The 21670-nt window shown below is 37.9% G+C and overlaps 1 protein-coding gene across 1 annotated transcript in view; it reads right to left on the reverse strand.

Moving 5' to 3' along the window:
• shank3a (SH3 and multiple ankyrin repeat domains 3a) overlaps nt 1-21670 on the reverse strand; it is a 126653-nt gene that overhangs the window by 10658 nt on the left and 94325 nt on the right. Inside the window, exons 15-20 of the mRNA XM_055155420.1 lie at nt 9156-9231; nt 7334-7416; nt 5085-5209; nt 4422-4557; nt 790-870; nt 629-652 (exon numbers count right to left, since the gene is read on the reverse strand). Of these exons, the coding sequence (XP_055011395.1) occupies nt 629-652; nt 790-870; nt 4422-4557; nt 5085-5209; nt 7334-7416; nt 9156-9231 (525 nt within the window). The remainder of the gene's footprint in view (nt 1-628; nt 653-789; nt 871-4421; nt 4558-5084; nt 5210-7333; nt 7417-9155; nt 9232-21670) is intronic.

The raw sequence follows: 21670 nt of genomic DNA on the forward strand, positions 1-21670 counted from the left end.
CAACATACTATAAGTAGTATTAGGAATAGTGCCTTTGGTCATACTGTATTAATATTTCAAAAACTTTGAATCATTATATATTGGCCTATAATATAAATTATACATATTATAGCTTGGCTTGTTTTTGGGTCCTTTACAAAACTAAAATCTTGTTTGCCGGGGACATATGCAAAATAGCCTTTTATAAGCTTCTGACCATGTTTTAACAGTGTTCTGTTGATATAAGCTTACTCACAGTTGTGTTTTGATTGATTCAGTAGTTTTGTTTTGTTTTGCTCTTGAGGCTTGAGCATTCAAAAAATGTTGTTTCTTCTACACATACAGTTAAAAACTGTCACCTATCTATTTTCCAACAACAAAATATGTAAATGAATACCTACTACTTAAAGAGGCGGTGCCTATCAGTCTGCAGTTTTAAACTGGTAGTCAATGGACTGGTTTCCTTATTAAGCTGTTTTTGAAAAATATTGCAGATTACAAAAAACAAAGTGTAACATAATGATTGGTATTCAGAGCAGGTATTAAGCCCTGAGATTTCAAGCCCAAATGCAAATGAATTGAATTATTGAATTACTAATGAATTATAATGATCAAATTTAAAAGTACTAATTTCTTGCCTCAAACTCACCTCCTCTTCTCCTCCGAGCAGAAGCTTGGTGAAAAAAAGATACAGACAGAATAGATTTGAAAAAGACAAGATAACAGAATTGTAGTAAAAGTCACGAGGACAGGAGACAGAACAGAATGTAGAAGACACGTTGAGTCGACAAGAAACAAGTGTGTGCTTACCCAGCTCCTCCAGCTCTGCGGTCATAGACTTGGAGCGCAGCGTCAGGGTGGTACTGGGTGACCTCTTGGGTGGAGGTGGGGCTGTGGACACAAGGCAGGGGGTTGAGGAGGAGGAGGAGGTGACAGCTTTGGCTCTTCGGGTCAGGGCCCTCTTAGCATCCCCTAGGCGCCCGCTCCATCCCTGCTTCAGCCCTCTGAGGTGGGCCGGGTCAGGTGGTCTGTGAGGCTCACGTTTGGCTAGCACTTTGTTAGCACTACGGTTAGAGCCTAACTTCTTCATGTTTATACAATTCAAACAGTTAGCAACTTTTATGTTATGTTATGGTTTAGGTATCTATCTGTCCATGGTTTCAGAAGGAGGAAAAATTTGGACAGCTGCCATAGTGATCAAAAATTGAAAACAAAATACAATATTTTCTAAATGGAAAAAAGTCCAAAGTGCATATAAGCTTTCAGGAAACCTATATCCAGGAATTTTCTGATGACATGATAACTAAAATCTGAACAATAAATTCCAGTCTTTTCAACATGCTGCTAGTCTGGGATATTAAAATGTGTAACATCTTTACTTACTATATTAAATAAACACGTAAGCAAAATACAGAATTAAAAATCATCGGCTCAGTTTTTAAAATGCATGCCCAGTCATAACACAAGTCATCCCAGTAGGGATAAGCTACAAAGATATTCAACTCATTATCCAAAAGTTACTACAAAAAATGAAGGAAAATGTAGCAATGTAGCAAAACAGATAGCATGCACATAGAAAGAAAGCCGAGAGTCCAACATTACAAACCACTCTACTCTGCAAAACGGCAAAGATCCAGCTAGAATATAAAAACTATCCTACAAAATGTCCAAACACTATCTAGTATTGCGGTGGTCTTCAGTGCATAGATCCCCCAATCCGGCAAAGTCCTTATATGATTGCTCCTCATTAGCTTCCATCTGCAGATAGCCATACAGTAGGACAGAGGCGTGGAGAGGGAGAACAACAGAGACTCGGAGGCTGTAATGTAATGCTTAATTCAAACATGCAGTGTAGTCGCTATGGCAACGGAGAGACAGTAGTGAGGCCTGGCGCGCGGAGTGTGTGTGTGTGATTGTGTGTGTTTGAGGAAAGGTGTGCCACGGTATGCAGACTGAGTCCCAGAGGAGAGGAGAAGACCAAAGCTAGTGGAAGTTTTAAAACAGCATGGTAAGCTCCAGTGCCCCACCGCTGCACCAAAGACAACACGCTCCGTCTTCTGCAGTGCTTTTATATGACTACATCTTACTGCACGGTACAAAAGGAGACAAGTTTTTTTTTTTGTCTACTCTCTAGGTGAGGACTAGAGGGAGACATGCAAATGAAACACTGGGCAAGCCATATTTAACCACAAATAAATCTCTCAATAATGATGACAAGGGTTTACTTACTAGGGGTTACTACTTTATCATCAAGCAGCTAAATTGTTTATTAAGAATGACTCAGGATTATTAACTACTACGGTAAGGGTTAAGAGGTAAGGTCTTTATTTATAATATTAACAAAATAACTGTTCATGCATTATTAAAGGTGCACTACCAAACTTTTTAGGGGAAGGGTATGCTACTTGCTTATTTCCGTGCAGATGTTATTGGTGTGTCTGAAAGGTTTCACAGTATGGCATTAAACATGGCTATGCATATCCATGGGGATAACCAGGTGACACCATCAGGCCAAGTTACAAGGCAGATCTATGGAGAGGTGAACCTGCTCAAAGTTAGTGTTGGGGAGTAACAGATTACATGTACCAGAGTTACGTAATCAGAGTACAAATTATGAGTAACTGTATTCAGTTACAGTTACTGTTTCAGTGAGTGGTAATTGGATTACAGTTACTTTGTTGAAATAAATGGATTACATGGTGACATTTTCCTGTTGTCACATTTTGGGCTATTTCCCTTTTTTTTTTTTTTTTTCCTCAGTAATTCCACTCATTGCCAGACACTAAACCAGGTCTAAAACCAGGTCTAAACTAGGTCTAAACAATTACTAAACCAGGTCTAAAGCAGGACTAAAGCAGGACTAAAACCAGGTCTAAACCAGGACTAAACCAGGTCTAAAACAGGATTTAACAGGACTAAACCATGCTGCATGGACGTGTCTCCTCTTCTGTCAGTAATATTTTTAATACGGTTAAGTTAAATTTTATGTGAAGATATCCTAGACATTGCTTCTCTACAGCAAATCAAGTAATCCAAAGTATTCAGATTACGTTACTCACCTAAAGTAATTTAATGGATTACGTTACAAACTACATTTTGGGGTATGTAATCTGTAATCTGTAGGGGAATACATTTTAAAAGTAACCTTGCCAACACTGCTCAAAGTATGAATGCTTTTCAAGTTTTTCTGGGTAGTTGCTAGCTAAAAAATGTCTGAATAAATGCAAGCTATGAGTTAAATGCCATACTGTGGAACATTCAGGGTAAAGTAAAAACATTACCACGGAGATAGGTGCATGCACTTGCCTTAAGAAAGGTTATGTAGTAACCCTTTAGGGATATTAGTAGTAAAAATTTGTAGAAAATGCATTTCAAAGTGGATGGGGCCTGAAAAGTTGTGGAATATATTATTATATTAAGTTTGTGACCCCAAATATCTTTCAGTAAAATAAAAACTACTTGTGGAGTCCAAAGCTTGAAGTGGCAGAATAGTGTGGGGGTGGAGTAACGCTGTTGATATAGAAACATAACGTATCATACATTGATACAGTGATTATAAGCGTGGCTACATCACCATGACAACAGAAAATATGTATGTATTTACTCAAACAAGGGAAAAGACAGAAAAGGAGAACAGGCCTCTGCCAAGGTGTTACAGCTCCACACTGTGACATGAAAACGCATCCATTGAAAGTGGGACTTAACATGTAAACCCAACCTATAACCACATCTCAGGACTACAGGAAGAGGGGAGGAGGGGTGGGATCTGGAGGACTAAAGGGGAGAATGAGAACGGGAGAGGTTTGGAGGACTAAAGGGGAGAATGAGAACGGGAGAGGTTTGGAGGACTAAAGGGGAGAGTGAGAATGGGAGAGGTCTGGAGGACTAAAGGGGAGAGTGAGGGGTAGGAGGCCTGGGGTCTATGCAGTCAGGGCAGTACTGTGTGATGTCACATGTCTCCTGAAAATGTACTGGCCATTGGAGGTGGCACACAAATCTGTAAATGTATCTAGTTTGCACTAAAATTGTAAAGCAAAACCTGAAACAGTAAACAATGCTATTAAAAATGTGATATCAAACTGCATAAAATTTGTCCTAAGGTTAGTATAATAGCACTCTTCTAGAAACTAATTAAAACTACTTGTAACAGAGTTTAATGAAAGTATACTACTAGACACTAGTGTGTGCATCCTACCATTATCTTATGTAAATATTTTTGGCTCATGCATTTATTTGGATGTTGCTGCCTATTGGCCTCATTTGACAAAAGGTAAAACGGTACTTATTTTTGAAAGGTCTATACTTCATCCTAAATATCATATTAACCCCAGTCTTTTATTTCTTACACCCAAATCCACAATAATGGACACAAAACGCCATCCATTCTGCACTTAATTCTACAAGAAACTTAAAATAGTGATTTACAGCTATGTTCCACTGACCTTTTTTGCGTACCACCTCATCGGACTCAGGCTTGCGTGCGACCGAGACCACCTTCATCAGGAGCCTGTTGCCCCCCTGGCGGATCAGAGACACCACCTGCTTATGGCCAACCTTCACCACGTTCACCCCATTAACCTGCAGCACAACAAACACACGAAACAAGCTTATTCATGCAAAACAGGGCCAAACCAGAGTCCGCTATTTTATAGTGACTCTGGGGTTATTTTTTGTGGAAAGTTGCTTGCAAATTTTGAGAGGGCTTGCTTTTTTTGGGCTTCCTCCCAAGAGCATTTTTATTTCATGTGTTTTTTCAGACAAGCCTTGTGATTAGATTTGTGATTTGTGTTGTAATAATAGGATTCTTTTCAAGGTTCACATTTTAAACCCATCCATCAGAATTGAAAAAAGTCTGTAATGTGAACTGCCAACTTAATACAAGAATCACAGAACATGTTTGTATAGAACAGGGTTAGCTATTTTTATGTAGAATAAAATTAAGAATAAGATTTTGTTGTTTGTGGAGGAAATTATGATACCTCAAAAACTGCAGTCTTTGCAGTTGCTAATTGTGTCTATTCAAATTATAACTTTGATTTATTCACGGGTAATGTAGCAGCCCTATAGCCAAACAAACAATATACTGTATATTCAAAAAGTAGTACCTCGATAAGGAAGTCTCCCGTCCGTAGACCTGCCCTCCAGGCCACTCCCTCCACATCCACAGACTCCAGGTATTGCAGTGCAGGGAAGGCGGGGGTCGGGCTAAATTCTTCAATGGGAGTTTCAGCTAAACACAAGAAAAACTATTATGAAAACATGACTAGGAACTTGCAAATTAGATTGGCAAGACCATTCAACACTTCGTTATAATGTTTCCTCACCACAAGCATACAGTACATGCCATGTAGTTGTGTTTTGTTAATTCACACGTTATTAATCTCACATTACACACATTATTATTCTCTCAAACTAAAAACACTGTTCCTGCTTGTGATGCTCCACTGTGTTTTTAAACTCCATTATTAGAGACATTCTATTAACAATGTCAACTGTGCAAAAAGTAAAACAAAAAATACTCAAAATTAAAAGCAACAAATTACGGTAGTTTTAGAGTATTAAAGAGTAAAGCCATTTAAATGAGGCTACAAATAACTGTTAACCTTAAAACCACCACTAAATAAACTAAGCATTTTGGTCTTTGGAGATGCTACTCTAATACTCCAGGATAACTCAAACGTGTCAATGAAACACAACTCCAGGTATGTTTTTTGAAGAGGAAACAGCTTTTTAACATGCCTAAAAGCTCATATGAGTCGGTTTTCAGTTTAACATCGGCCCATTTAATCCTGGAATGGTTTAAACCTCTTCTTTGACCCAAAGTTCCTCCGAACCACTCTAGCACTACCCATAAGTGAACAGCCAAGAGTTTACACTTACAACACACATGAAGTAAAAAACAAGTGCTAGCCACGGAGCAGTACCACACGTTCAGACTATTGGCGTGGTGCCTGGGAGTGGTCGCCATGGTAACGGGCCCAGGCGAATGGACGGTCTGCGGGCTGGGAGCTAGGAGCTGGCACGTGCACCGGGAAATGTATTAGCCGTGATGGAGATGGTGAGGGGGTGATTTGAGTTCAGCTTGGCGGTAAGGAGAGGGGAGGGTTGGGGTAAAACTGTTTAGCCAGGGTAATTGATGGGAGGCTGAGGTTAAGATGGAGGTAAAGACAACCAGGAACAAATAAGGGCAGACTGGGGATGGTACGGGGAGGGAGAGGGAGGGGGAGAGAGTGTGTGGAGCAGATGGGACACACAAGCTGAGTGTTGACCAAAGCTGCCAGTGTTGATTCACACTCTAACTATATATGTTAAGGCCTGACTTGTCACCATACAGGCAGACAGGAATGTAAATAAGTGAGGGGGGCATTCCACTAAACAATGCACCTGATTTTTACAGAGCTAGTTCATTTTAAACTGTTTGGGTTGTCCAAGCATTTTCATCACACAGCATTTTAAATATTCATTATGGGTGTAGATGACTAAAGACATGTCCTAAGATCGATTAGTCAACTAAAAACAGAGAGTGGCAAATGACTCTCAAACTATTAAATATCTCTAATCTGACCATGTTGACCAAACTATTTATACAAAAAGGTACTAGGAACCTGTGAAAAATGCTAAACTCACTTCAAAATTTTCAGCCAACTCACTGCATACTTTCTGAAACTAAATAAAATAATAATTAGTCAACTAGTACAGTTTTTGGTTGATTAAGACACCATTGATGGATTATGGATCAGGGGCGGCAATAGCTCAGTTGGTAGAGCATTCGCCCACTGATCTAAAGGTTGGTGGTTCGAATCCAGCTCTCAACATAAACATCACAGGTTGAGTGGTCAGATCCACTGACCCACAGGTTGGCTGGTGTGATTCCAGCTCCCACAGATGAATTAGCACGTTTCTACATTCAAAGTTTCTAGCGGAGTATTGTTGCCACTGCTAACAACCACTAGCATGCTAACAGTGCACCAGCATAGTGATGCAATTGTGTTGAAATATTTTCTTTATTCAAATAATTAAGAACAGAAATATTTTTTTTTTGGCAGTAGCACAGTACCATGTACATTGTAGTTCTTATGCATTTAATCATGCGGTTGTATAAAACAATGCAGTAGCCAGTGATTGTAAGCTAGTGGCCAAACTTTAACCTCATAACATACAATTGCCTATGTCATTTTTCAAAGTATTTGAGAAAATCCAAAAATAACCTGCATATGTTAATTTTGCACTCTGGAGAGTCAAATGGGACTGAAAACTGAATTTGGCTAAAGATGATTATGGCAGTCATGCTATGAGGACGGCATAAAAAAAACAGTCACCATGCACAAATGCCATGAGTGTGTGTGAGTCTTACCTTTAGCTCCCCGTAGCACAAAGCCAAAGCCCTCATTCTCTTTCTTCTGTAAAACTGCATTCTTCTCCTCGATGATATAGTCACTGGGAGAGACACAAAGAGAAAGCAAATGCCACATCATTGCTCAAAGGCACAGGGGCAAAGAGGCTAGAACACACAGGGTTAGAGCACTAACTCACTAACACTAACACTAGAACTGCTCAGCGCTCACACAAACCAACTGTATGTGAAGCAAGTAGTAAAGAAAGTGGTCATTGTTGATCTGTGAACATGTGAAGACAAAGTGCAAAAAGTCAAGTAGCAGAAAGAACATTTTTAAAGGTGCACAATGTAACTTTTCTGGTGGAGGTCTGCCACCTGCTTTTCTCCATGGTGATATTATTTCTTCGCCTGGAATGTTCTATACTATAGAATCTATAGTATCTGCAAGTGAATTTCATCTATTAAGCTAAAATAATGATTCATAATTAGTAGGTCAGATGGATTGCCATATTGTGAAACAGCTTGCAGACGATCTCCCACCAAAAGTTCCATAATGCACCTTTGAAGTGGAAGCAAACTCTAAATCCACTTTGTTCACTAGTAAATTGTGAAGATGCCGTTTAATAGCATTGTCTACACTACTGTACGGAGTAATTCTTTGGAGTAAACTAGGTAATGTAGAGGGCTGTATGTATTTGAAACATGTTTGTGGCAGAGTTTAGTGTTTAGTCCCACTTTAAGCAGAGTGACTGATAATAATCCAGACTGGAATTGAGTGGTTTCGGTCTATTAAAGATGTGAAACATAATCCTTATTACACTGTACATAATGAAACCTAAAGAGATTAGTAGATAATTGTGTAAAATATGCAAACAAGCACAGTAGACACAGCTTGTTGTTACGTTTTTACTAATTTATTCCACATTGCTCATTTGCAGTACACTGTTGTGGAGAGGGCCCAATTCTGTAGTTGTTTCCATGAAACACAGACTAAACCTTTGTATGAGCGCAGGTCAAATATGTGTTTGGATCCTCTGCTTCTGCTCTCATTCATATGCACAAGCACCAATATGTCTCACTACAGCCTTTTATCCACTTTACTCTATCTGCTCTCTAGCCTTAAATGTTACACTAATGCACTTGGAGCACTGAGCCTGTTCATTCAACCTGACACACAAACACAAACACACACGCACACACACACACACACACACACACCTACACACACACATACACAGACAGATAAATGCTCTAACATTTCAAAAAAATCTCCAACGATAGATAAATATAAATATAAACATATAATATTAGACACAACAAAAAAAAATCAAGTACTGTCTTTACCATTAAAGACTTTTTACTGCAATCATATTATGTTTTTAATTGCAAACTGAAGTGTACATGAACTGACACCCTAGCACACACTTAAACACTCATCTTTGATATAAGCACAGTTTTTTATTTTTATGTTGCCCCTTTGTAAACAATATTGTAAGAATAAATAATATCTATCAAAGTTTATCAAAACACTAAACGTATGTGTTACCTTTGACTCTGCATGTCATTCCAGCTCTGTCTGAACCATAAAATCTCTTCTCTCAACATACAGCATGTTTTGGAGTTTTTGTATGGTTGAGATGACAATTACTGAATAACTGAATTAGTTGGCAATTATCTCAATAGTTGATAAACTTTTTCAGCCCTAATACAATTCTATAAAGCATGTACAATGAGGGTTAAAATACTGAGGGTGCATTGGTAGCATGTTGCCTTTAGATGGCAGCAGCTCACATAGTGTAAACCCATTACTGTGACAGGCAGAGTACTAGAATGTATGTACCTGTATGAGTTGAAGTTGTCATAGGATCCCACAGTGTAGTGTCGGAACAGTCTCTTAGTCCGGTCCTCTCGACTTTCTGGAAAAAACAAAGTACACATAGTATTAAAACACTGTTGTTACATTAAAATAAAATGTATCTGCAAGAGTAGAAAATATTCAAAACTGTTGCTTATTATTATATTATTTTAATGGTATAGGCCAAAAAAAATCCCTCATTTAAAGCATTTGTATAGTTGTCTTACTTATAATTGACTGATACATTCATCATGTGGAAGTACTGTTACTAAAGTAGTCTTTTAATCATGGGCATTTACTGAAAAAAAAAACAAAAAAAAAACATCAAATGTCTTCTTCCAGTCAATGATGCCGCTCATAGGAACAATGCAAGTTTTTTGAAATGACTAAATCTCAATTAAAATATAATTAATTGCACATGATTATGACATTATTTAAGAAACCTTTACTTTGTATTAAGCCATACAGCTAAATGGTACAGTTGAAGTAACCAATCCACAGCTACTTGAAATGTATGTTACAAAAAAAGGAGTAAAGGTATATAGTACCTCATTCAGGTAAGGCAAGACAATATGTTTGCATATTTTTTTTTTCAAATAACTTACATTTGACAGTGCTTAGCTTTTAATGTAAAAATCAGTTAAGGGGATACTATTTTTTGGACATGATATTTTTTTTGGAATCTGTTTCCACTTGTAATATAAATTATTATGAAATTTAAGTGAAAAAAAAAAAGAAACAGAAAATGACAAGTTACTGTTAGAACAACCTTTAAACTTGAAACACCTGATTTGTATATTCAAACTGAACATTCCGACTTGATTATTCTATTTCGAATCCTTCTCCTTTATGATATTGATCTGAAATGCTTCCAAAGACAATGGCGTGTATCATCAAACTGAAAGTGAACTCCTCATATCAGTGTCCCCATGTTGTCATAGCAGCTGCAGCTCATAAAGCATGTGCACAGCCTAATTGCAGCAGCAGTGACAGAAATTACCCCACCACAGAGAAGTCATTATTACACCCCACTTAAAACTGTACAACCCAAATGAGCAGATACGCTTTCATGGTACTCACTAGCTACAGTTTAAAGTTAGCCAAAATCTAAATCATATTTTAGTATAGAGACTTTTTGACATTTTTTTTTACTTTCCATATCCTCTTCAATCATTGAAAAGTGCCACACAACATGGCAACAGTAAATATATAAAAAAAAGACTAACCAATAAAACATGCTTAATTTGACCTTTGTAAATTGCACTTTGAGACCTAGGAGAGCTTGTTCAGGTGATCTGAGCACTTAAATTGCCTTCACTATACAAATCACTTATCTGCTAGCATCACGTTAGAAGTTAGCCATGCTCCATTTAGAGGTTTTTTTTTTTTTTTTTTTTTATACTTCTGCTTCTACTACTGTACTTCTACTTGATTCATATTTTTTGAGTAACAGACTGTCAGACAGAACAGCCCTGATCTGATTAGTACATCTGCAGAAGTTGGACACTATGCATCTCCACTACCACAGGATCTTATCTCCTCTAAGAAAAAAAAGAAAAAAAATCTGCTATTGGTGGTTTTCAGATTCTAAAATGTGATTATGTCATACTACCAGATGAGGGTCAAGATTTCCCTTACTAATTATATGGTATTATGATGGTATTGTAAGAAATATCTAAAAGGCAGATAAGCGATAACCCAGTCATTGTTGTCAGTTAGAACTGGTTCTCAGTTGACTTATGTAGATACATAAAGATTAAATAGACAGAAGTGATTTTTGATCTGATAGCTGAGTAATCCTGTTCATATGTTGTACTGTGCATAATATTAGTCAGAGCCATTTATTATACATATAGTGCTGTAGCCTTATCTTTTATTATACATGCATTATACTATTTTATTATAAATGTTGAGTTAAATTTAGATATTTTATTGTATTTGTCTTGATCTTTGAGTGCTTGTTTTATAAAACTGTGCATTGCAAGAGAAATTTCCCCATTGTGTGATAAATAAAGGTTCTCTTATCTCAATATTATTTCATGTAATACCGATCCAGTAATAGAAATGAGTTTTGGAATGAAATACATTGAAGCACTATACAGATCATTATCTTTGCTCCACACCAGCTTGAACAAAAAATGAAACATATGTAAAATCTAAAATGCAAACAGTGTATCTCAGAAATGATTTAAACTTGATGTAAAAACAGCATTTGTTTTTAGAAAATAAAAGTATTGATAATTTTGCATGAGACTACTTAGTGACTATCCTAGAGCCTTTCAAAAATAAGTGTTATGGAAATCTTTACTCCAATCTTTACTATTTTACTGGATTTAGGTTGTTGATTAATTGTTGATGAGTTTTGCAAGCAGCTAAATAATAACTTGCTCTAAGCCTGTTATCTCTAGTCTATTGCTTACATTAATGCTAACTTGTTATTCTACTGATTATTGTGTCTTGACTTGTGTTGACCCAGCCTTGTGCTGACTTACCCTTGGAGGAGTATTATGTCTTAGCCTATGTATTTGCATCACTGATGTGCCCCAGCCCATGCCCCCCCGTGGGGTATAAAAACTCTGTATGCTTTGTTATGTTACAGCTTAGGGACAGTTCTGTGATTGTGGCCACAATTGCTTTAATAAATCAGACTCCTTGATTCAAGGCAACTTCTCAGTTCTTGTTCATTGCTTGTAATCTAGAAATTCCACAACAATTTGGCATCACAAACAGGATTAGAGCAAGTTATTAGTTAGCTGGTTGCAAAATCAAAAATTTATCAACAACATAAATCCAGTTTAGCCCATTTTGGCAATATTCATATTAGAGTTCACCCTCTCCCCTCACCAATTATTCCTGCACTAGTTCTACTTAGAGCAGGTTCAAAAGCAAGATAAGATCTTTATTATAATACAAATAAGAAAAAAGATACACTTCCTGGGAACACTGGACCACCTGGAGTAGAAGGACATGATTGAAGTAGGAAGCCACATACTGTATGAAATATTCAATGTGTGTGAAGTGTCTTGCCCAGGAACACAACAGAAGTAGTAGTGTCCCAGATGATTCCCATTGGTTGACAGTGGATGAGATGTGTCTCTAATCTGATTACATGGTTATTGACATGAATGACTGTATCAGATGGTGGACCAGAATAATCAGATTAAATATGTTTTCATTAATTAGTAATGGATGAACTGGGCACATGTCAGCAGCTTGTGTTGGTACAAGTCAGGATGTCAGATGTCAATTATGTGTTAATGTGAAAATGATATTTATTTCACAATTCCACATTTAAAAAGTATACACCCTGCCAATCAGACATAGTTTCTGATAATTCTTATCAAAACTGTAATTATGCTATTGATAATAAAATTTGTAAAAATCTGTAGTAAAGTGGTCGTATACGGAGTGACTTGGTAGTATTTGTAGTGATGTGGTAGTATTTGAGGTGAAGTAGTAGTGCTGAGAGTAAAATGGGAATAGTATATGGAATAAACTGGTAGAATTTTGAATGACAATGGTACTAGGGGTGAAGATGCAGTATTTATAGTGATGTGGTATTTATAGTACTGACATGGTCCTCAAATTTAGAATGAGGTAGTAGTATATGGAGTATATAGAGTAAAAAGGTAGTGAGGTAGTAGTATTTGTGGTGATGTGGTATTGTGTTAATGCAGTAGTATTTGGAGTGTTGTAGTAGTATTCGGAGTGATGTGGTAGTACCTGGAGTGACATAGTATATGAAGTGTTGTAGTATTTTTAGTGATGTGGTAGCATTTAAAATGATGTGGTAGTATTTGAAGTGAAGTGGTAGTATTTGGTGAGTGAACACTGAGTCAGCTGTTGTGGTTGCTTGTGGAGCAGCCTTTTACTGCCCAGGCTCACACACATCACATGTTTGGCCCTGACTCATGAATAATGAGAAGAGAGGGAAGGAGAGAGAGAGGGAAAGAAAAAAAGGGAAAAGAAAGAGAAGAGAAGTGAGAGAGAGAGAGAGAGAGAGAGAGAAAGCTGTGAACATGGTGTAAACAAGTATGTTGATACTTGTTGATGTTGTATGTTATCTCATAGTACAATATAACCTACACAGTTTTAAACTCAGCACAATATTTAATGTGATATTAGATAAAAAATTATTTTATCTATATTATCTTAAAAATAAATTAACATTTTGTATAAAAGTCTATTTAGCTCATATGTTGTTTCAAGAAAATAAAGCCTAAGATATTGATGTTGCCATATTTGATATAATTCCTGATTATTATTATTATGTTGTATTGTATAGTTACAGGGCAGGGCCAGCTGAAGTGGTGACAAATGTGTATAACATTTGACACAAATCTAATAAGGATAGAACAAGACCTCATGCCACAAGATCTTGCTTTATTGGACCCAATCTTGTGTCATGTCTCCTGTCTCTTCATAAATGTAGACACTACTTTATGAAAATATGAGTCTGGTCACCAGCGACTGAGTTCAGATTGGTGTGATTGACAGATGGATTAGCCAATCAGGCAGGCACATAAAAAATGCCCGTAAAAAAATACCACGGGGGTTGAAAAACAAGATTTCTGAAGTGATCAACTCTGTTAATCTGAGGTGACAGAAATTTGATTTTGTTATAAATGATAGGTGACCAGTGAGCTGATTTATTTCACGTGCATCACTGAAATAAAAAATCTAATTGGATAATCACGTTTGGTTGTGGCACGAGGTGCGATGGAGAACATGTTGACCAGACCGATATCTCTCTTTATAAAAGTCGGAGTTATCATTCTGGATTCTGCCTTCTTGTATGTAACCACTAAAGCAGGTAAACAAGCATAGATCCCAGAGTGGTAATTCTATACACTCTTTAAATCCATGCTAGCTACTACCATGTTGTACCTCGTGTGTCTCTAAAAAATGTTGAAAGAATGGCCTTGTCCTTCTCCTCTTTGTCCCATCTCACAAGTGTCAGTGCTGGGGTCACTGGACCGTGGAACTCAACCCGAGGCTTCTCCATTCCACCCCTGCACTGAACACGATGACATGTCTTTATTTTCCTCTCGTCCTTCTCCTCCTTCTCCTCCTCCTCCATACCAAACCACCTCCGCCGGACTTTCTAATCTGACGTCAAAGTGCCAGTGGATGGGACTGAAAATGAACTCCGAATAGACTTCTTTCATTGCGCCGTGAAAATTGCTCATATAAAGAACATCAGATACAGGCCGGAGAAATGAGGGGGAAAACGACACAGACAATGGTAGGATTTCATGGGACTTCACACACAAAACTCTGAAGCTTCATGGCTAATGCTTGATATGGAGAAAAAGAACACAGTTGGATGGTTTTGCTAAGATGTCACAGCTTTTCATGTCTTTTGTTGCATGGTAAGTAAGTAGAGAGGTTTAAGCCAGATGCCTTTTAGTATACTAGTATAGTGACTATTATAGGCTAGTGATGGGACTTTCAGTTCTTTCATGGGATCTGAGTCTTTTTTGATCTGTTCCTTTCAAAGAGCCGTTCAAAAGACTGACTCTTTTTATATTTATTTATATGACAGACGAATGACAAATTTTATCTACACAGTAACCACAGAGAGAAATGACCAAGGCTCATATTTGTTTAATGGTTCAAACTGAGTGGGAGTGTTTACCCACTGAAATTATGCATTATCTAAAACGCTGCACTACAGTAGTAATAATTTAAAAAACTCACTGTTATTATGATGCCAAATATATATATATATATATATGTGTGTGTGTGTGTGTCTGTGTTTAGTGTTAATCAGTATAAAAATGAATAAAAATGAGAAAGATTATTTTAACAAATGAGATCTGGTTCCAACCATTCATATAATAAGGAACCACATCACTATAGGCTCCACAAAGGTCTATATAACATAATGATAACTACTGATTTTGGTTAACGCACTATACATATGACAAGAAAGTAAATGTTGTACATTATGGTTGTGCTTCTTAAAAATTTAATTTAGCAGATTTTATTTGTTTTGAATGGAAAGTTTTATCAAAAAACACCTCTGATTGTGACATCGTTTGACTTACAAATTATTTTTTGATGTAATTAAACTGAACTTACTATATTATATGAAATAACAAAAGTATGGTTACTGCAATATTAAACATAATTGAATACTGGATTTCTTTTCTTCGTATTCTGCAGCTCTAATTGTGACTGTGGGTGAAGTGTCTTGCTCAGAGACACAACAACTGTATATAGAGCAAGAAATATATACTCAGAACAAGCTTTTAAAATGAATGAATATAGCTCATAACTCTGTCCCCATAACGTCAGCTCTACAGTGCAGTGGTCATAGTCGTGTGTGTGAGCGACTGTGCGGCAGTTTTTGGATGTGACATTTCCAGAGCTGCTATCTCCGTTTAATTATGACCAATAGTTTATCCTATTATGTGGATGTAAATCAACAAAGAACATTTAGTTTCACTGTGTGCAAAATAAGACAGAAAACAAAAAGAAGACATGCAAAGTGCCACAATGGAGAGCATCTGTCCTGGGTTCAACTCTAGCATGTGGAGTTTTGTTGTATTGAGTTGGTTATTTTTACGTCTGTCTGGAGAGATTTCCTGTGGGTAGAAGTAGGATATACAGAAAAAAAAAAATCAGATCATGTTGCCAAATATTCAGCATTGATTCTGGCAACCCAAATGAGAGATTCATGTGAGGCTTATTGTGCTTTCTGATTGGAGATTGTCTAGACAACAAAACACCACATTATAACACAAACAACTTCATGCCATCATGCCCAATGTTTTCATAATAAAGAATAAATCAGCATTACAGTTGTCATTAGAAAAAGCTGTATTTGACACATAACATTTTACCTTGTATCTGGGGACAAAACCATGTTTATGACATTTCAAATTAAAATCTTAGTGGGCGTTAGTCCCATAATAATAATAACAATAATAATAATAATAATAATAATAATAATAATAATAATAATAATAATAATACAGAATATGCCTAATATTTCAAAAACTATACCCAATCTCTCTTACTTACCCCAGTACAGGTCATGACAGAGGGCACTGGTCGGCTGAGCCTTCACCACGGTAACTACTCCATCAATGCGACTGCACAGTACAGGCAGCTCGGACACCAGGAGTGGACAGCAATCCATTTTTCCACCCCAAGTTGATAAAACAATTCCTATTTTTCTAAAACACTATTCTGTATTTGTCCATCCCAAAAGCAGCATCTTGTGTTATCTGCACTTCCTCTTCCTTCACAGAGCCAGAGAATAGATCCTAAAAATATCACTGCTTTGTCAGAAAAAGTAGCAGATGCCTTGAAGAAATTAGTCAAGTACAATGAAGGAACACACTTGTCAGGCTTTTCAAATGAAGTGGAAAAATACACAAGACTGAACAGATTCAACAGAGAAATTTTGAGGAATAAAACCAGAAGCGTGTTATTACTATTACTAGTACTATGCTAGTTGATAGTGGAGTTATATATGAATGTGCGGTCTTAACTAAAAACAATGTTGAAAGTCCCCACTGGAAAGGGTTTGTGGTGATTATCCTTCTTAATAGGTTATTGTGAATTTGTAGATTTTCTGCAAATAGTCATCTCTCATTTTCACTTAGTTTTCATAATTGCAAACAAAATTGTATCTGTTCAGGGATGCGTTGAAAAATGTCAAGTAAAAAAAGAATGCAACTTTTTAACATATGATAGGACGATCTTAGGTTTATTACAATACATTAAGTTTCATAAATGTCATTGCTTTTGCAGTAATGCAGTATATGATCCTGACTCTTGTTCTAAACGAGACTGACCCACAGCATCCAAGTCATTCAAGGGACTGGGCAGACATACAAGGAAAGGTAGCTAGCACTGCATAAACTGAAACATTATGAGATAAATTGTTGTTAGAAATTTCTTAACCCTACATAATACATATTTCACATGATAATTCTTGAATTAATTAAGGATTAAATAAAGATCATGACTAAAACACTGAACATCTCTGATAAATTATACATTTAATAATAATAATAATAATAATAATAAAGTGTTAGTCTGTAGTGCATGTCCAGATGCATGTCCAGAAGACGCTTTACAATTTTATGCATTATTCATTCACTCCACACTCGGTAGTGGTAAGGTACTACTGTAGCTAGAGCTGCCCTGGGGCAGACCGACAGATATGAGTCTGACCTTCTGTGCCCTTTGCCCCTCAGACCACCAACAACACAAACCATTTTCATACCGGGTGAAGTGCTTCCCTTGCCTAAGGACACAACAACAGCTTTTTTCTACCATTGCCCCACCTGATATTCTTATCTGTCTCCCATACAAGTACTAACCAGGCCCAGCCCTCCTTAGCTTTTGAGATCTGCTGAGATTCATTTTAAACAATGAGCTTTGGCCACAGTACTGACTGATAATTGTTCCTGTCTCCATCTGATTTACTGATATTATCAGATACTGAACAAAGATGGCTACTACTGCATACATAGTTAGATGAACAAAATGTGCAGTAAATACGCCAATAGTGTCTATTATAGTGCAGATGGCATGACATAGTGAGACTCCGCACACCTGCCCCTCCATGTTTGTCCCTGCATGCTCTGTCTGCTCTGCACGGGCCTGTCAAATGTGATGAGTCCGCTCCACCGCCAGACCTCCTTCACATTTGATTCATTGTTCAAATCGCTGCACCATCTATTACCATTTGATACGGCTCTGTCCTCCAAAGAGAGACGGTGAGAGAGAGGGATGGCCTGACACAGTCCGCTGGCTTTAGATGAGAAGAAACCCGCCGCGCACCTTCACGACCTGTCAGGGGAGGGCGCTGTGCAGGGTTAAACAGCAGGACTACACTTAAATGATGGGTCAAAAGCACTGAGTCAGCACAGGCCTCATACAAAAGGTGGTCGCTCCTCTCAGCTCTTCTTAATAAAATAAATGAGGTTGCTGTGTTGTATCTGCTGACTCTACACAGGATATAGAACTGAGGTGTAGGCCCTGGCACTTAAACATAATGGGCATTTTCTTGCATATCTTAACTTTCTTTTTTTGAAATTTAAATAGTTAGAAGGGGTATTATGCAAATTCAACTTTTTGGAGCATTCTACCATGTTATAATGTTCCGTAATAAAAAAAAAAATAAAATAAAAATCTGAAGGTTTTATATGCCATCCATGTTATCTGTACAGTCCTGTCCAAGACTCAGCCGACAAGCCTACATCATTCATGTTCCCACATCCATCTCAATGGAGAACTACACTGCACTGTGACAATAGGTAACCAGGCCACAAGTCAGATCTGTGGAGTGGTGTTTACAGTAATAATGCATTTTTAAGGATTGGGACAGGTATTGTATTGCCCAGAGATGCTAAAATATTATGCACTAGGTCAATAAGGAATTTATGCACCAAACCTCAAGTGGGGCTGTGCAATTATTCAAACTTAAAATCATGATTTCACTTGAATTCTCCACTGAATTACAAAAAACAGCTCTGAATTAGGTCATTGATTGTAATATTTTAGTTTCATTATATATGAGTAAATTTTGACAGTACAGAAGTAATGATATCCAATATGAGCCAAATAATCATGATTATTAGCCCTGGTTTGTTGGCAGTTTGCTACATCTTTTATGAACTTAGCTTGTCAAAATTTCAAATGAACATTTTGAGAGCTGTTTTTTCTGTTGAGCCTGCCAAAAAAAGGAAAATCGCACATCACAAGAAAACACTAAAAACAACATCCATTTAGATGTTTTAAGAAATGAAAATAGTTTGGGTCAGTGGACACAGAAAGCTCAAAGCAATTGGCAGGAGAGCGAGGACAAAATGGCAGCCTGCGATTAGTCCTGCTGTGATAATGATCCGAGCCGGTTGTACAGTAAAGTCCACACTGTTCTGTACGTGTATGGATGTGTGTGTGTATATGTGTAAATGTGTGTGTGCTGCCGCAGTCACTCTCATGTTTAAGCATTCCGGGCCCGTGCAGACACACTCCCAAACTTGTTAATGGGCGTTCTAAAAATAGCAGCACTGGATGTGACTGGGTTGATTCATGCGGCTGTGAGTCATTCAGTTGCACTACTGCATGGAGAGAGAGTGAGGGAGAGAAGTGAAGCAGCTAAAAGAGCAGAAATAAAAGTTTACATGCTTGTTATAATGTTTTACCCCAGAGACAATGGAGCGTCACTCATCCGATCAAAGAAGAAGGGAGCAAATTACAGTGATGGGAGGTTTCTTTTAGAGTCCTATGAAGCTTAAAAGTGCACTGTAGAACTTTTCTGGTGGGGGTCTGCCAGCCGCTTGACTCCATGGAGATGTTATAATTTATCTAGAATGTTCCATAGTAAGGTATTAAATCTATCTTGCATTTTGGAAGGTACATTAGCTTCACAGTAAGAAGGTTCCAGTTTCGACTCCTGGGCTACCCAGCTACTTCTCTACTGTTTCCTCCAGGCACTCCCAGCTCCTCCATCAACCCAAAACTTGCACAACAGCTAAACTAAGAGTCCTGACCAAGCCAGCTCAAGATGTGGAGATGGGTCCTGGGTGCTGCACTGTGTGCAGGTTGCTCCAGCATTGAAGGATGGGTTAAATGAACAGATTATCCTAATGAGACAATAGAGTGCAACTCAATACTTGAAAAACATGCATTCGTTCTGTAAGAAGGCTCACCACTCCACAAATCTGACCTGCAACTGGGGCTCTCCACTGAGACAAGCTTAACATCATACTGTTGAATATTTCAGGCAAAACAATGACATCTCCATGTAGACAAGCTGGTGTGAGACCCTCAGCCAAGAAAGGTTACACAGTGCACCATTAAAGCTCTGGTATGTAACTTTATAGCCAAAAAATAGACTAAAATAATTGCACTGAAAAACATAGTAAAAAGAAGTGTCTGCCTATTCCAGAAAGTTACATAATGTAGCTTTAAAGAATGTCTCTTTACTAAACAAAATCCAATAGTGTAGCTCTTGTTGTTACAAAAATCAATCTTTTTAATTTTCCAATCTCTCTTGAATCTTACTAACCAACCTCCCCTTTACTTGTCTATCAGGCTCCATCACTTTCCCAGTCTCATAATAATTACACACCTGACACAGCTCACAGCCAGCAGCAGTTGACCGCCTCATCATTCATTGGAGCCTTAATGGATTCAATCAATAGTCTTCGCTTTGGCCCCATTTTCTCAGCTGGTCACTGGTCTCAGCCCTCTCACATTCAGTCTGCCCTCTCCTCTCCCTCCTCTCTCCATCTCTCTTGTGTCTCTGCTGGAGGGCCCGGGCAGAAGATGGACTGCTAGCCCCCAGTGGACCAGTCATGCAGACAGGAGTGTGGTGGAATGTGTGGTTCATGTGTCCAAGCAATGAATGGGTGTGTTACTGTTTCATTCACAACTCTATGTTTGAGAAAAATGTTGTGCAATTATGAATGTATCTTTCTAATTTTGTATATCAATTTGCATTTAACTTTTATCATGTCTGGGTGCGCAAGTGGGTATTTGTATTATTCATTAAGGGTGCACTAACTTCTCTGGTGGGAGATCTTTGTCTTTGGCTTTGTCTAAAAATGTCAACAGCACAGCACTGAACACATATATCTTGCATATTTTCAATTACAGGTATTTTTATTGTTAAAAAATTACTTGAACAAGTTCTTGCACTAAGCGCTAGGGTTGGGCGGTAAAACGGTATTACGTAGCCTATATCGCGGTATCAAAAAATAGCAACGGTATCAGTTTCATTACTGTCATTAAAAAATCTGCGGCGCATAAGAACCTAATATAATATTATAATTTACTGATATCTAAATTTGTTTGCTGTGTGGTTGTATTTTCAATTTAATGCGACCACGATTTAAATCTAATAATATCTATAATGTTTCTTGGGGAGATGACATGTTCGATCAGTTTAGTTTCCGCTGTCACGTGACGCTCATAAAGGAGACCAATACAAGATGGCAAGTCCGGCTGCAAGCGAGTTGGTCCCCTCCAAACATACTTGTACTTCTGCAATTTGGCAGCATTTTGCCTTCAGGCGCACGTTTCTTTACATTTTACAGAAACCAAACTTAAAACCGCACGGCTAATTTGCATGAACTGTTAGCGCTGATAAAAACAGCTCGCTTCTTGTGCTGCTGATGCGGTTCAACTTTTGTAGGACTAAAGGACATGACTCAGTGGAATATATGTTTTTTCAGTCGAATATATGTTTTTCTGCGACAGAGGATGTTGCGGTTGACGGTGAGTCTGTTCTGTGCGTTTCGCATTGGAGACGGTTCGTGTTTTAACTTTTCAGAGATTATGGACCTGGCTCTACTGCATGTGCGTATTTCGCCCTACGCGAGCGTAAAAACTGCAACTTTTGGACGCGTAACTTTTAGAATGCATGGAAAGTGAACGAGGGCGGCGCGCGTATGGAGCAGCACGTCCTGCGCGCGTAGATTTCTGAACATAGGTACGTGGTTTACGTACGCCTGTCACGCAGTCCACAGACG

Source organism: Boleophthalmus pectinirostris, unplaced genomic scaffold, assembly GCF_026225935.1.
Source record: "Boleophthalmus pectinirostris isolate CB_2022bp ecotype Guang Dong unplaced genomic scaffold, ASM2622593v1 HiC_scaffold_2, whole genome shotgun sequence".
Lineage (NCBI taxonomy): Eukaryota > Metazoa > Chordata > Actinopteri > Gobiiformes > Gobiidae > Boleophthalmus > Boleophthalmus pectinirostris.